This window comes from Barbus barbus (assembly GCF_936440315.1).
Source record: "Barbus barbus genome assembly, chromosome: 35".
Classification (NCBI taxonomy): domain Eukaryota; kingdom Metazoa; phylum Chordata; class Actinopteri; order Cypriniformes; family Cyprinidae; genus Barbus; species Barbus barbus.
In genome coordinates, this window is record NC_136763.1 from 3520548 (window position 1) to 3537179 (window position 16632).

At 39.9% G+C, this 16632-nt stretch overlaps 1 protein-coding gene across 1 annotated transcript in view; it reads right to left on the bottom strand.

Moving 5' to 3' along the window:
• The window catches only part of LOC306854761 (paired box protein Pax-7-like), a gene marked incomplete at both ends in the record, with an annotated part of 58582 nt that overhangs the window by 24341 nt on the left and 17609 nt on the right, over positions 1 to 16632 (bottom strand). Inside the window, 4 exons of the mRNA XM_079392997.1 lie at positions 687 to 883; positions 1532 to 1697; positions 11698 to 11897; positions 12923 to 13036. Coding sequence (XP_079249123.1) covers positions 687 to 883; positions 1532 to 1697; positions 11698 to 11897; positions 12923 to 13036 — 677 coding nt within the window. The remainder of the gene's footprint in view (positions 1 to 686; positions 884 to 1531; positions 1698 to 11697; positions 11898 to 12922; positions 13037 to 16632) is intronic.

A 16632-nucleotide genomic window follows, 5' to 3' on the forward strand; every position in this document is an offset into this window, starting at 1 on the left:
CTAAGTGCTCATTAATGGGGACCAAAGAGGATAACTGGGAAAATTTGACAAAAACACAACCACAGCAACACAAATCCAGACAGGACAACACAACAAGAAATAATCAAAAACATAGCAGTTCCTGTCAAGTGGCACCTACTCACTCTCGTGTACACACATAAATATTCTCTGACGAAATTGTCCAAAGCAACACAAATTTCACCCCAACAAAAATATATATAGATTTAAATGTATACACAATTTATTTAACCTTAAACTCAACATGGACATGACAGCGTTTACTTTATTTTTCTGAAAAAATATCATCCAATAGCTAAATAGATATTCAGACGATCCATCAATTCCAAAAGACAAAATCTAGTTCCATATTACCTCCCTTTTCTTCCTTATTATCTGCTTTTACTCTGAAATACATCACATTATGAAAGTAAAGTGAAAGCCATTTCATTCTTATGGTGTCTGATATAAAAAACTGCAAAGGTTTGGGATGATTTCAATGTTTTTAAGCTATGAAAAATAAGCAAACTAAGAAAAAAAAAACACTTCAATTACTCCATAATTTCTGTTTCCACACAAGCAGCGGATGCTAGCTTAACTCGACAATGCTCTTGATCTGTGAAGCGTGCTGGTGTTCATTCAGCGTGCCTTTCATCGTTCTCACATTAGAAAGAGGCCTCTGCACTAACCTGTGGCGAAAGGCCGTTGCTCACGGGATTCATGTGGTTGCTTGAAGCTGACGGGCTCATAAAAGTCTCTGAATAGCTGGAGAAGGTGTGGCGGTTGGATGAGAGGCCATAGGCGGAGCTACTGTCAGCCGAGAGTCCGCCCTGATGCATGGAGGAAGGTGGCAGAGGCTGCGGCCGGTGCAATGTACTGCTGCCATCTGAAACACAAGCACAGAGACGGTGATACCTATTCACATTAGTCTAACAAAATGATACTATGGAACACTTTAGATTAGGGAGCACATTTAAGAGTTTTGGTAACACTTTTCTTAAAGCCTTTATGGGAGAAATCATGGCCTAATGGTTAGAGAGTCGGACTTGTAATCCAAAGGTTGTGGGTTCGAGTCTCAGGCTGGCAGGGATTGTAGGTGGGGGGAGTGAATGTCCAGCGCTCTCTCCACCCTCAATACCACGACTGAGGTGCCCTTGAGCAAGGCCCCGAACCCAAAACTGCTCCCCGGGCGCTGCAGCATAAATGGCTGCCCACTGCTCCGGGTGTGTGTTCACGGTGTGTGTGTGTTCACTGCTGTGTGTGTTCACTTTGGATGGGTTAAATGCAGAGCACGAATTCCGAGTATGGGCCACGATACTTGGCAGTATGTCACTTCACTTTATGTATAATACATTATAAAAGTAGTTTTAATGCATTAATAGAAAGTTCAGAGGAACAGCGTTTATTTGAAATAAAAATCATTACAAATGTCTTTACCGTCACTTTGATCAATTTAATGCATCCTTGCTAAAATGAAAAAACCTTTGGAATGGTAGTGCTCATTAATAGAGGTTCATAGGTTACTGTACTCTACCTTGTGAGAGAGTGGTGCTGGGATACGTTGACTCTGGAAGCTGATAGGTGGATAAGGTTGGCATGCCAGTTGGTGGAAACCCTGCAGGCAACAAGTGGTTGAATGCTGCCAGCTGATTTGCTCCCGCTTGTTTCCGCCATCTTGCTCTTCGGTTGCTAAACCAGACCTAATAAAAGATGGAAATAAATATATATATATATTATTTTAATATATTTTTTATTTTATTTTATTATTTATTTAAAGGGAGACTGACAATTGTGCAGAGACAAATATCCATTTCTAAGCATGATTTCATTCACATAACATACAGTTGAAAGTGATCAACAGGTTCATGGGCATGTGTGTGGCAGAGAGTGTGTCCTCATGGGAAACTGCCTCTTAGCACATGTTGAGGTCCCTGTTGTTCTAGTTAAGTGGCTAAAGCTGTGATCTGTATAAACAGGCCGCGCTGGGCTGCAATCAGAGACGAGAGGTCGTAAACAGGTCAGAGGTAGCCCACACATCTCCTCCACAGACATCTTGAGTATGTTTATCTACCTGTCGGACACTTTAAAGAGAGTCTAAAGGATTTTTACTGGAGCAGTGTTGTCTGATACACATGGACATGTACACACAGACACATCTGTCACATCTTTAACATACTGCTTCATGCACAAAAATTATGGGTTAAATACAACCCAATGCTGGGTACATATTGGACAGAACATATGCTGGGTTTTTATCAACCAACAGTTGGGTTAAATGTTTAACCCAACCTTCTGGACCGTAACCCAACCGCTGGGTCTAAACAACCCAATCGCTGGGTTCATCCATATTTTAGTTGTATTTAACCCAGCATTTTTTAGAGTGTATCAGGCTACAATACTTGAATGAACTGTTTAGCTTCACTAAAATAATGTAGATAAAATAAATTAAAAATAATTAAAAAAAAATTGTGAGCTACAATAAAAAGCAATTTATGGACAAAAAATACTTAACTTCCTTTTGGGTGTGTTTCAATTTGACCCACATTTAAACTACTTGAAATTAGTTATTTGATTGTTCTTGAAATTTTGAGGGTTTTTTTCTCTCTTATTTAGGGTGCATGCAAAGTTTGACACACAGCTTGTTTTGGAAAAACTCCACTGGTTTCCATGAAATTCACCAAAAATGATCACAAAGAGTGATGCAAAAACTGAAAGAAAAACCCTATATAAAATTGGACATGCATTATATTTATTCACATTAATACAACATACTCATTTAAAACAATATATAATACTATATAGCAAATCTCAATTGCCAGTTTTTTTTTTCATTGCAAAATCTAATTATATGACCATCCAGCTCTTAACAGAAATATGTCCAACTTTATTTGTCTACATACAATATACTTCCATAAGGTGATATATACTGTATAAGAAATCTCAACAGCTTGTATTGTCGCAAAATGTAACCGTATTCTTGCACAGCTGCTATCCACTCTATGGTAGAAATTAACATCATGATTTTCTGTAAAGCTGCTTTGAAACAAAGAGTATTGTGGAAAGCACTATATAAATAATTTTGACTTGTCTTGACTTGACTATTGCTTGTCAAAGACTACGATATGAAATATATATTTTTAAACAAACTGAGGACCTATTTTATTAAAACAGCAGGCTTTCCATCATTAGAAGCACTAATTCTCAGTGTTTACATTATTGAAATGCATTTGTTACTTAAAGGTAAATGTGTCATTTTTTTTCAGTGTTAAAATACTTTTTTATGTCGGACCAAAATAAACGCCAGACTTGACTTCAGACAGTTGCCTTAAAACGAGGACAATTTGCACATTTGAAACGGAGGCTTCTCTTCAATCAAAACATGAATATAATTAGCGTCTCTGAAAGCAGCCTGCTCTATTTCACAGGAACAAGACCAGAGCCCTGCGTATGTGAAAGGTTGGAGGACATTGATCTATGCCATGCACTGGCAATTCATCCGAGTTTAATACACTGTGAGGGCAGTTCATCTACCGTTGTGTTTAAAATGGGCCGGTCCATTGTGCATTCAGATGAAAGGTGGAGACAAAGGCCTCTCAATACACCAGGCTGAAAAGTGTCCACAAAGAGTGGGCGTCCCTTTTTAAACGTGCCTTTAAGAGCTCCACTTTCATGGTACGCACACAAGGACACACACTATTCTGATGCAACGACACCGTAGACACACTCTACAAAACACACACACACACTCGCTGGCTCTTTCTTATAAAGCGTTGCTTACATTGTCCATGTGCAAAACTGTCAGGCCACTAACAGCTAGCATCTCATTCAGATGACTTCAATGGCTCGCCGGCGTTTGATGCGACTAAAGATGACTCTTATCCATCTGTCATGTGTCGGGTTCGAATCGCTCTTTCTTACGCTCTCGGAAAGTGAAACCGCCACCCGACCGTCATCCTCTCAAAGGGTTTAGGAGGAGACGCTTCGCCCCCTCTGCCCGTCCTGAGCCTAAACCTGGTGTCGTAGACAGATAAAGGATGGCCTGGAGTCTTGAAGGAGCTCGGGAAATGCATGTGCTGAGATTCGAACGGATCTCCTACTGGGAATCGCGCAGACAGGTTATGAAGAATGGAAGAACGCTGTGTCCTTCCCCCACAAACCAAAAAGTGTCCTGCTCCGCTGTGCCTCCTGACCTTTGACCTCTGAACCCTACTCTCCACTCCTTCATCCTTTCAGCCTGATGGCCTCTACCTTCTTTCTTCTGCCGCAAAGTCAGAACAGCGAGGAACATTTAATATTTCATAGCACTGGCTGGCGTTTCATTCAAAACACTACAGACATATGTTTTTTTGTTTTTTTTCATGCACTGCATGGTCAGATCTGAGATTTTCTTTCTATATCATGTCTTATTTTAGACTAGTGGAAAGAAAACACTCAAAATGAATTTTAAGTGTTTAATTTATCTATTTGCAACTGAAAATGTCAATTGCATTATGTAGATTCAAAAGGCTGTTTTTTTCATGATTTTTATTTTATTTTATTTTTTTCTGTCTGTTGACAGTGTTTTCTGATATATGGCATGATAAAAAGAAAGTATCACCATATTGTAGTTTCCCCAGTTTATTAAGCATAGTGCATTAATACAATTGTTTTGTATATGTAGAAATCTGAACATCTGATAAAATCAGGGTCAAAATTCTTGTTGACATATTATAGCTTAAAGGAACACTCCACTTTTTTTGTAAATAGGCTCATTTTACAACTCCCCTAGAGTTAAACAGTTGGGTTTTACCGTTTTCGAATCCATTCAGCCGAGCTCCAAGTCTGACGGTAGCACTTTTAGCTTAGCTTAGCATAGATCATTGAATCGGATTAGACCATTAGCATCTCGTTCAAAAATGACCAAAGAGTTTCGATATTTTCCTATTTAAAACTTGACTCTTCTGTAGTTACATCGTGTACTAAGACTGACGGAAAATGAAAAGTTGCTAAGCTAAGCTAAAAGTGCTACCGTCAGACCCGGAGATCGGCTGAATGGATTCAAAAACGGTAAAACCCAACTGTTTAACTCTAGGGGAGTTGTATAATGAGCCTATTTACAAAAAAGTGGAGTGTTCCTTTAAGTTTGAGAATTTTGGATATCTCGTTTTATAACTACATGTGGTTAAGAATAAAATGTAATATAAATTGAATGATATTTGAACAAACACCTCTGTAAAATCCTTCTGAATATTTCTATATATTTATATATAGATTTTTGCAAAATATTTAAGCAAAAGTTACACCCGTTTGCGATTTTTCTACAGAAAGCAAATTATTATCACATTAAATACTGGCTTTTTGTTCCATCTCTCATCCTCACACACAAACTAATCTCTGCACATGCATTACCACACAATCTGTAAGATGCATAATGCTATGACGATTCTTAAAGAGATTTGGGATACATTATTCTCAGAGAGCTGCCTACATCCCTGTGGTCAGAGCACTTAGGATGCAGCCAGCAGATCTTGTGGCTTTACCATGTGCTCGGCGAAGACTCCTGTCTGCCTTAATCACACCAGCAGCCTGTGAATTTGCTGCTTTTGAAAGCAAGGTGGTGTCACAGAGGTGCACGAGTTAACTCTATTAAGTTAAACATTAAGCACAATATGCCTAAATAAATACAGTTCTGTTTTATAGCACAGAGGGAATGCATCATCATAGTGCCTTGCTGAGATTATGTATGTGTGTGTGTGTGTATTTTCTGGGTCGCTCCAGTCGTACCCTCTGAGCTGGATTTGGAACCCAATCACAAAGTCACCTTGAACAGTCCCAGATTCCCTCTCTCGCTGTCTGCAATCCAGCCTAATCCCTCCACTGAGAAGGTTTTCATCCAGCCCACAGCAAAACCACATGAGGAAGAACTTACTGTCCACTGACAGCAGTTCTTAGGGAGAATGCCAAAACAATATGGCTGATACAGGATAAACTGTTTGATAAATACATTTTAAAAAGTAAAGAAATTTGGTTAATCTTGGGGTCTGCATTTGAATACATTTGCACTTTGTTTTTTGAAAGGGACAACTCACCCCAAAATGAAAGTTATGCATTTTATTCTCCTTTATTTCATTCTATCTCATTCTGAATGAGTGTGACACTCATTTAGTGAACAAAAAATATATTTTTAATAATGTCTTTTCTGAATTTTTTTCAGTGTCTTTTCTAACTCTGCATTCAGTGAAAGTCAAGCCACATCTATGTATATAGAGCTTTAAATAATGCAAACTTTCAAAGCATCTTCACATTAATAATCAGGGAAATAACAGTGTTAAAATTAATCAACTACAAAACATTCAATTTCAGCTGTAAAGCATCTCTATAAGACAAAAGTGTCATTATTTAGCTACATTTAGTTCAAGTTTTGTTCTCATCTGATAGTGTAAGTGTTAAATCTATAAAACTGTTATTGAACTGAACTGAAACAACATTTGGTTCAAAAGACAGTGTCAGCGCTGCAAAGTTCAACAATTATGAAAAAAATGTATGAAAAGTTATGTACAACAGCTCCACAGAAGACAATAGTGTCGTTATCCAGTTCAATTCAGTTAAAATTGTATTCATCCAAAAATATCCCTGGTTATTAATAGTCTTTTAACCACCAATGTCACTGAAAGTCAATAGGGTTCAATATTGCCTCTTATTTTGGTGCTGCAGAAGTAAGTCAGTTTTGAAATGGCAAGTGAATGATCATTTTTAAGTGCACTACCTCATTTTAATCAATCAAAGTTCAATAATTAGCTTCGGTACACCTTCAGTTGTGAGAGACTGTGTGTGTTTGTCTGATCATGTGTGCATTCTTTCCAATCATTACGGACTATAAACCTAAAGATGGCGCAACGTCTGGGCTCAGCGCTGTCCCTGTGTCCAATGCAGCAATCTATGGAGATTTGTGTTTACAGCACACACCTGTCACAGAGAAACACGATAAATCTGTGTGCACACACACAGTGTTTCTTATTCCTGTCTTTTACAGGATGTTTCCTGCACCACAAGTCCCTTGTTTGTGTGCAGTCAGTAAGTCACTGCAAACAGTTGCCCGTAAATCCAAGATAGTGTTGGACACAGCAACACTCTCCACTTTCTTCTTAAGGAAAATGTTATTAAGGGATGCTTTTAAAAGGTTACAGGCTGTTCACCTCGTGTTTCAAAGGAATAAACATTAAACAAGGGCAACATCTGTTTTTATACCAACAAATGCGATTTAACCAACTTCAGTCTAACAAGCAATGTGTTGACTGCATCAAACAATCGTTTTTTTCTATTTCTTCTGTAGCCTGCTTGAATTCTCTCACTCTCTTTCTCCCTATCTGGCGCTATGCTAATTAACATTACTGGGAACGCGAATTGCAAAAAGGAGACTGGGATTACTTAGATAAGAATCAACGAACACAAAGCGGCTAAAAGAAAGTCATTTAAATTCTAATAATGCAAAACTGTTAGAACATTCTCACTGATGTATTGCAACAATTTTGCTCTCTACAGTCTTCATAAATCCTATTTATTCTTTTATGGTGCACAAGCTAAGATTCTCACAAACAGAGTTGCCTGTTGGGCTGGATGGGATTTTTTTATGCAAGTATTTTTCTGGTCTCGGGGGGTGCAAGGAATTTATGAAATATTATATGGAATATTGCCACAGAAATAGCTGGCGTATAAAGTACCCTAATGAAAAATAGATATACTAAAACGTATTTAAAATACATTTAGTTCATGGTAAATATGCTATAAATAAATTTACATTTTTATGTACTTAATAAAAATACCCTGCAATTGTATTTTCAGCTAAATCGGAACAACTATTTTTCTACTTAATGCACTTTAATTGTGTGGAAGTAGTGCTGAAGTCCAACTAAAGATATATTGGTGTAACTTGCATTTAAAGACTGATTTTATTCAAAGCTCATACAGTCTTCAACAACAGTGACATTAAAACACATTATAGGCTTAATATTAAGAAATGTACATTGTGCACAAGTAGAACTCCAAATAAAGTTTAATTATAATTTTTATATCGGTGAGTCTAGTGCGATATGTCAGTAAAATTGAGCTATATTTAGTATGAAATAATCCTATTTTAAATATATTACTTTTTTTTACTAGGGTATGCTTTATAAAAAACTGCAGAGAAACCATAATGAGACAACCTCAAAACATAATATCTTTACAACCTGCATTGATAGACAAATGTCAAGTCTTTCCTAATTAGTCTATTTATTTTTGATAAATACATTTTATGCACTTTATATGCGAAATATCTTCTGTTATATCATGACCTACACATCCTCCCCTTTTTAGTCAGCTAGCATAAACGTGTAAGCATTAAAACACACAACTCACAGGTACAGAAAGGCTAACTTCCTGCCAAATTGATTTCTATGCTTCATAAAAGGGAAATATTTACACCTTATTAGACTCTGCTAAGTATAATAGCTGCATGCAAAATGCGCACTGCTTGTGCAAGGGAATCTATGTCAGAAAGGAGGAACACGAGCCAGCGGCGCGGCTCTCTTATGACTGCTAACTGAAGTGGAGCCGCTGTAACCTCTTAAAAACTTCAGAAGGAATAAGAACAGAATGCAATTCACTCCATCGTGGATGATTTATAACAGCCACCAGCCTTTCTGCCACTCTCCACTTTGTTTTTAGTGCTGGTTGAAAATTCTCCCCTTGTTCGCCTAGCTAACACTTAGAACAGCCTGCAAATGTTTCTCGTTCCACTAATGGTCTGAGTGGTGGCTCGACATCCTCAGATGTCATTTATGTGGTGCTCATTCACCTCATGGACCTAAAAGCAGCAGGACTATGAAGCCACAGGGAGAAAGCCTCTGCTAGGCTACATAACCCTGTCACAACCCTTTAACATCCCTGCTACCATCAAACTAAATTGAAACCGGTCTGGGTGAGATATGGATTGTAGTCACTGATTTGACCGATAGAACTGCAGTGGATCTGAGGAAGGCTTGCGCAACTGGATGGGCTAGATTCTTGGTGAAGATGGTTAGGATGGAGATCAACAAAAATGTCAGCTAAAATTCAAAAACAAAATTCGGAACTGAAGACTTGGCTTCCTTTCAAATTCATGAGTGTGTATTTGAATTGAAGTGGCCTCATCCTGCAGGAAGTCCAATTAGAATTACAGGAAGAGGAAGATGAAAAGATTAATAAAATATAAAGAATTATATAAACTAAATGCAATCGAAAAACAAATCTATCTTTCTTAGTTAATCTATGTCAGTAAAAAAAAAATCTAGTTTTAGTTAATTCTACTTCCTTACAGTTGAATTTGACTTGACATCCACATCATGTTTGCTACCTCAGTTCAAATCCTGGAATTTAAAAAACATTCTCAGTTTATTTCGGAATGGTGCACAACCCTGCTCTCTTTTCTACTTGCCATGCATATCCTTGCCCCAAGACTGCAGAAGGAGGGCTGTCTAGCACGCTCTGGAGTTGATGATCCAGGGGTGGAGAGGCCCTCTTTTGGCCCCTGTCTCACCCCAGTGCCCTCTTCTCCACTCCCCACTAAACTGACATCTGCTGGATGAGTCTGCACAGCTGTGGTAGAGCAGGTCACCAACTGGGCCAAAGGTCTGGTCTGGTTCTGGCCTGGGAGGAATCTATACAGAAACCTGCCGACATACCCGAAGCCAAACCAGTGGGAACTTCTGTGAAACACCCCTAATGGTAACTGCATGAAGAAGACCTGTATTCTTGCTATGAAAAAGCATGTCATATTTTATTAGAACACTTGAAAAAGTCTCTGCCAACGCAGCTGCCATAAATTGGCATGTATGAGCCCTGGAATGTCTTGTTGGGTCTTGTGCCAAACTCGGACACCTCGTTGAATTAGTGTTCTTGGGTGGGATAAACGCATTATCAAGTACCCTTTAATGTCAGTCCAATGGGAGGTCAAAGTGTGAGCTACGATGAACTGCACTTTTATGAGTAAATCTATGTAAGTACTATACCAGGCTGGCTCCTTCAACAGTTAAAAAAGTCAATGACAAAACCACACATGAAATCCCCATTTGGAGGGGGGGGGGGGCTGCTTTGGGGAGGGGAAGAACTTTAACAATAGACTCTACAGAGAAATGCCACAATCCCCCCTTAACACTAGACCGAGCAGAGAACAACACTGAAGACCCATAGCCAATTCTTACTGTGCTTAACCAGAGTCACTTTCTTAGGGTGACCTTTTCGGAAGATTCAGTTTGAGTTGATCTTTGAAGATTTTCAAAGTGTTCCAGAATTAGATTATGAGAAAAACTGCATTAACAAATTATATCCATGAGTCAAATACCTCAGCTTTTCACATGATATCTCTTTAGCAATATTATGCGAGAGGGGGGAGATGTGTCCTTTTGGTTATTCAGCCTTGTTCAAGGTTTTCTTTGTGTCCTATCTCTTGTCATTTACATCAGTTATCATAAATACGCCAAGCACCCCCGGGGGATTCTTGCGGGCCAAGAAATGCACAATTAACCTACAAATGTGGCTCATCGGTTGCCATAACATGCTGGAACAGAAGACACTTGTGTTTGACAAGCATGTTGCTTTTCATTGACCAATTAGAGGTGTTTTTTCACACCCTTGGTCTTATGTTCATTATTGTCACAGCTAATACGGATGGTAGAGTTCTAGTTGTTTAACTCTGGGCTTTCCCGTTCCTTCCCTTTCGAAATCCCCAAAACACTTCTATCGTTCGTGACGCTGTTTAAGTAATAATGAATGTTTTACATTCACATACACCAGAGCTTACCAGACATAAACTTACAATCAATGCAAATCGGTCCCCTAAATACATCATGTGTGAAATATTGCGAGAAAACAAGCGTAGCATAAATCTCTCAAAATTCTCCCAAGAGTGTGGAAGCAACCATTTAGACACATACATCTTCTTCCTTGAATGCTCAGAGACAGACAAAGACATATGTTAAAACAATTGCGCTGCCGATGAGTATGTTCCGGTAAGGAACCTAAGCATAGGTATGGAGTGGGATCTATGGAGGGCGAAGTGAGGATGAGAGTTTGGAGAAACCTAGACCCCCTACCCCCACCTTGCCGAGTCTTTTACAAGCGCTTGATTGATTAATGTTGTTGTCAGGGAACAGAGTCCCCAGAGAGAACCAGAGGGATCCTTTCTGATATGTAGAGGGATTTACAAGTAGCGGCCAGCTTTCAAGTGCTGGGAAGCGATCGCAGGCCAAGGCAAGAGATGAGAAATCCATCAGGAATGCATTTTGTCTGTTCTTCTTTCTTCCCTTCTCTTTTTCCCCATCCCTCTTTTTGTCTCCCACTAGCTCAGAGTGCAGCTGCTGCTATAATTCTACTGTATTTGCTTTGCGATGTTACATAAAACTACAGGGTTCACAAACTGTCAGGAAGCGTCCTGAAGACTAGGGGTGAAAGCAATAGGGCAGGGCTCCAACTGTCATCTGACCAAGAGTGATGTACTCTCAGAGGGGAGGGGAGGTCAAACAATTAGTCTCCGCTGAATAAATAAATACAACAAACACCAGCAATAAACAGGCATCTAGATGACAAGAGAAGATACAACTCCAACAGGAGTTCTAAAAGCCAATCAGATACATTCAAGGTCAATTTCAATTGCGAAACCATGCAGAGGAAGTACAAGTATCTGTGCGAGTGAGCGTAACCCACCTGTACACGAGCCTCGGTCAGTTTGGTCCTCTGTGCAAGCTCCTCTCTAGTGTAGATGTCGGGGTAGTGCGTCCTCTCAAAGGCCTTCTCGAGCTCCTCCAGCTGCTCTGCTGTGAAGGTGGTACGGCTGCGTCTCTGTTTCCTTTTCAGGGGCAGGTCTGGCTCCGACTCCACGTCCGAGCCATCATCTGTATGGTTACCTGTGTACACAGTTTGGAAATAAGTCTTTGAGAGGTTTTGAACAGCAGCACCAAGTCTCGGATGCTTTACAAAATGGCAAGTTACTTTTAAAAATTGAATATGTACAGCAATTGATAATCTCAGCTGTCGCCAGTACAGCGGCACACTGTGAATTTGTCAACGGAAAATGATCCTGAAAGCCGAGACCAGCTATCACGGCAATATTAATGCTTCCGTTATCTCGACCTGTCAATGGAGCCCTAGATACCATTTTATTGGGTCTTATTCATATGTGAGAAGTCTTCAGACACATAATCCTGCCACTGAGCCCTGGAGAGGCCTGGGGGACGTAACTGTGAGGGTTAGGGTAATCTGCACCAGACACCTTGCTCTAGCACGTCCGCCTTATTCTCTGTGTAGCGGCCTGGGGCTAGCTCCTAAGAGCAAGTGTTTGAAATAAGAATGTATGAGACTTCTGGGCCATTGAATCCCTCGCTTTGTGTTTCAAGCTAGTGTTCGAAATATATTACAACATATTTTATATTACTTTTTTTCAGGCACGCAGTCAAAGACAAGTGCAGATCGCAGTTGGCAGTTTGCATTTTAGCCAGAGGAGTATTTCCCCGGCACAAAGACGAACACTACTACGACCGAGCCAAGAGGAGTGTTTGTAAGGAGAGATATGGAGTGCGTTAAGATATATTACTGAAATACATTACCATGATAATTGATTCTAAAATTGCATCATACTTTATTTGTGAGCCACCTCTGTATATCTATTCATGGCAGCAGAAAGCTTGTGAAAGGTCCTGTCACAAAAATCACACTTTTACATTTGCTTTCTTAAAACGCATGAGTGCTAACAAGCAGCGTAGCTTGAGTCTTGCTCCAGGCCCTTTGGTCTTGCATCATCCACGGGGGAAAGACAGAAAGAAGGGCTCCGAGCTCCTTCCCCCGCAACGCCACAGCTGCCACAGCAGAGACAAATCTCCTTTGAGCCATCTTGTGCGCTCTCTGCCCACTGCTGATCAGCAGGTTCCTGCACCCTGGACCACTTCACACGAGTTTTCCTGCATCTCCGTTTTCTTCTGCCAGACGTCTTCTGCTTGATCGTCTCTCTCAACCCCCCATCTGCCAGGCCTCTTCTGCGGCTGATAGGCTGCCAGCAAAAGAGGTTACAAAAAGGCCTGTGGGAGTGTGCAAGTGTGTGTATATTAGTATGGGCGTGGGCATGCGAGTATGTCCGTGCTTATCGGTGAATTCATTCTTCTTGGTGCATGTGTGAGTATTGGGTGCACTTGAAACTGACAATGGGGGAAAAACAATCCCCCAGCGTAATGCAACTACCGTAAACAAAAAGCAAAAAAAAAAAAATCTGCAGGCTTGCATATCCATATGTGCATTCTTCTTGTTGCATGTCAATTTTCGTGCACCAAATACATGCACGCAATAGAAGAAACTAAATTGCAGATTATATAGAAATAACCCTAAATAGTATGTTGGGTATCAACAAATGCATTCTTCTTGGTGCATATGGAAGTGCATGGAAACTGACAAAGAAAAATGTAATGTTTTTAAACCAGGCAACTGCATACTTTATATTTAAAAGACAAAGCAAGCTATGGTCTTGTGTATTTACAATACACATACAGGTACATCTCAAAAAAATTGAATATTGTGAAAAAGTTCATTTTTTATTTCAAAAAGTGAAACTTTCATATATTTTAGATTCATTACATGTAAAGTAAAACATTTCAAAAGTTTTTTTGTTTTAATTTTGATGATTCGAGCTTACAGCTCATGAAAGTTAAAAATCAGTATCTCAAAATATTAGAATATTTACATTTGAGTTTCAATTAATGACCATCCCTACAGTAGAAATTCCGGTTATCCCTTGTTCTTTGAAACCACAATAATGGGGAAGACTGATGACTTGGCAATGGTCCAGAAGACAAACATTGACGCCCTCCACAAAGAGGGTAAGTGACAGAGGGTCATTACTGAAAGGTGTGGCTGTTCAGAGAGTGCTGTATCAAAGCATATTAAATGCAAAGTTGACTGAAAGGAAGAATTTGGGTAGGAAAAGGTGCACATGCAACAGAGATGACCGCAAGCTTGAGAATACTGTCAAGCAAAGCTGATTCAAACACTTGGGAGAGCTTCACAAGGAGTGGACTGAAGCTGGAGTCAGTGCATCAAGAGTCACCATGCTCAGACGTCTTCAGGAAAAGGGTTACCAAGCCACTTCTGAACCAAAGACAACGTCAGAAGCGTCTTACCTGGGCTGTGGAGAAAAATAACTGGACTGTTGCTCAGTGGTCCAAAGTCCTCTTTTCAGATGAAAGTAAATTTTACATTTCATTTGGAAATCAAGGTACCAGAGTCTGGAGGAAGAGTGGAGAGGCACAGAATCCATGTTGCGTGAAGTCCAGTGTGAAGTTTCCAAAGTCAGTGATGATTTGGGCTGCCATGTCATCTGCTGGTGTTGGTCCACTGTGTTTTCTGAAGTCCATAGTCAACGCAGCCATCTGCCAGGAAATTTTAGACCACTTCATGCTTTCTTCTGCTGACAAGCTTTATGGAGATGCTGATTTCATTTTCTAGCAGGACTTGGCACCTGCCCACACTGCCAAAGGTACCAAAAGCTGGTTCAATGACCATGGTGTTACTGTGCTTGATTGGCCAGCAAACTCGCCTGACCTGAACCCCATAGAGAATCTATGGGGTATTGTCAAGAGGAAGATGAGAGACAACAGACCCAACAATGCAGATGACCTGAAGGCCGCTATCAAAGCAACCTGGGCTTCCATTACACCTGAGCAGTACCACAGGCTGATTGCCTCCATGCCATGCCGCATTGATGCAGTAATTCATGCAAAAGGAGGCTCAACCAAGTATTGAGTGCATAGAAATGAACATACTTTTCAGAAGCCTGACATTTTTGTTTAAAATATCTTTTTTTTATTGATCTTATGTAATATTTTAATTTTCCGAGACACCGAATTTTGGGTTTTCATTATCTGTAAGCCATAATCATCAAAAGTTCAAGAAATAAAGGCTTGAAATATTTCACTCTATGTGTAATGAATCTATATGGATATATGGGTTTCACTTTCTGAAATGAGTGACAAAAAATATTGACCTTTTTCACGATATCCAAATTTTTTGAGACGTACCTGTACATTCTTTTTGGTGGGTAACAAATTTGGTAAAACCAAATTCTGGCAATGAAAGTATGTTAATGCATACTTTTTTCAGATCAGCAAATGCATTCTTCTTGTTGCATGTGGAAGTACATGGAAATTACAAAACAAACTAGGGTCTTATTTATTCACCCATGCATTCTTCTCGATGCACGTGCAAGTATTTTGTGCAACTACATCAACAATAGAAGATAAACCCCCTTCCGCAATGCAACCGCTTCAAGATGCACCAAACTGCTGCAGTCTCCAGACCAGCTCTGGAGTTTAATTAAACAAGGAATTAACGGATTATATGGAGACTATCATTACAGACCACTCGAGCAGTCTTCACAGAATGTCTTTTTGTCTCCCCAAGCTCTGGCTCAATGATTCTCAATGGATTACATGCGACCGCAGGACATGAGTCCGCATTCATTAAATCAATTCCTCCATCTTCCCCCTTTTAATAAAGATAGATTTTTTTTTTTCAACACTGCCTGGCACTCCAGCACACGAACAAAATCTTGAATATACAAAGTTGAATATGTACATATCCTGGATATCCCTTTGTTGGTTTTCATGAGGATGCACCAGAGCGATTTGTTGCTAACACACCATGACAACACTTGAGACTCGCGCAGTGGTCTACGGATCACTTTCCAAAGTCACCTCGGCGCTCTGAGGGGGAGGGAAAGACGTGCCGCTGTGATTTTTGTTTCATTGCACAGTTTCGCCACATGATTCATGAGGCAAGATTCTGTCAGCGTATCCTGACCTTACTCTATCCACACGTTTGATGCATCAAAGCCTTTTCGCTTATAATTACAAACGTACTGTAACCATATCAAATCCCCCCCGCACGTCTTTTGTATTGAAATATTTCACAAAACACACGTAATCAGTGGGCAAACTCAGAAACAAAACTCAAGTTGTTGTTGCCATTTCACAAGCTCTAGCTCAGCCGTCTTGCAAACCCAAGACTGAAGGTCAACAGGCCCCCTGAAAACAGCAAAGGATTATGGTAATGAAACAGATGCTGGCAGAGATAGAGCAGTGAGAGGGGCATGATACAGACCTCGTCTCTGTCCCAAAGAGATCCACTGATTGGGATACTAGCATCAAGGGAACAGAAGCCCCAAATGGGTTCAGAGAGGTTATGGCAGACATGTAATATGCTACGAGCATACAGTGTTAGCTGCTAATGTGAGCGTGGAGTAGCTGACTAAAAGGTTAAAAGTATACAAAACTTTAAACTCTTGTGCTATCAAAACTAAATTATTGCAATTATTCCATTGGGTCTCATTCAATGTTCAAAAAAGCACTACATTTAGCCACAGGACCAAAAAAACGCAGCAGTTAATTTGCACTTTAAGCACAGTTAATCTGAAGAAGATGTGAGGTCAATTCACAAGAACTCTTCCCTGTTTTAAAACAATAAGGGACATCCTGACTAATCCGCCTCACAATAACCGAGCTGTAATTCTATTTGAGGGTTCTGGGGATATTGATAAAGTCCTCTACTCACGTATCAGCCAATTAAAGCCTAATTATGTTCCATTCATTCTGTGCTACA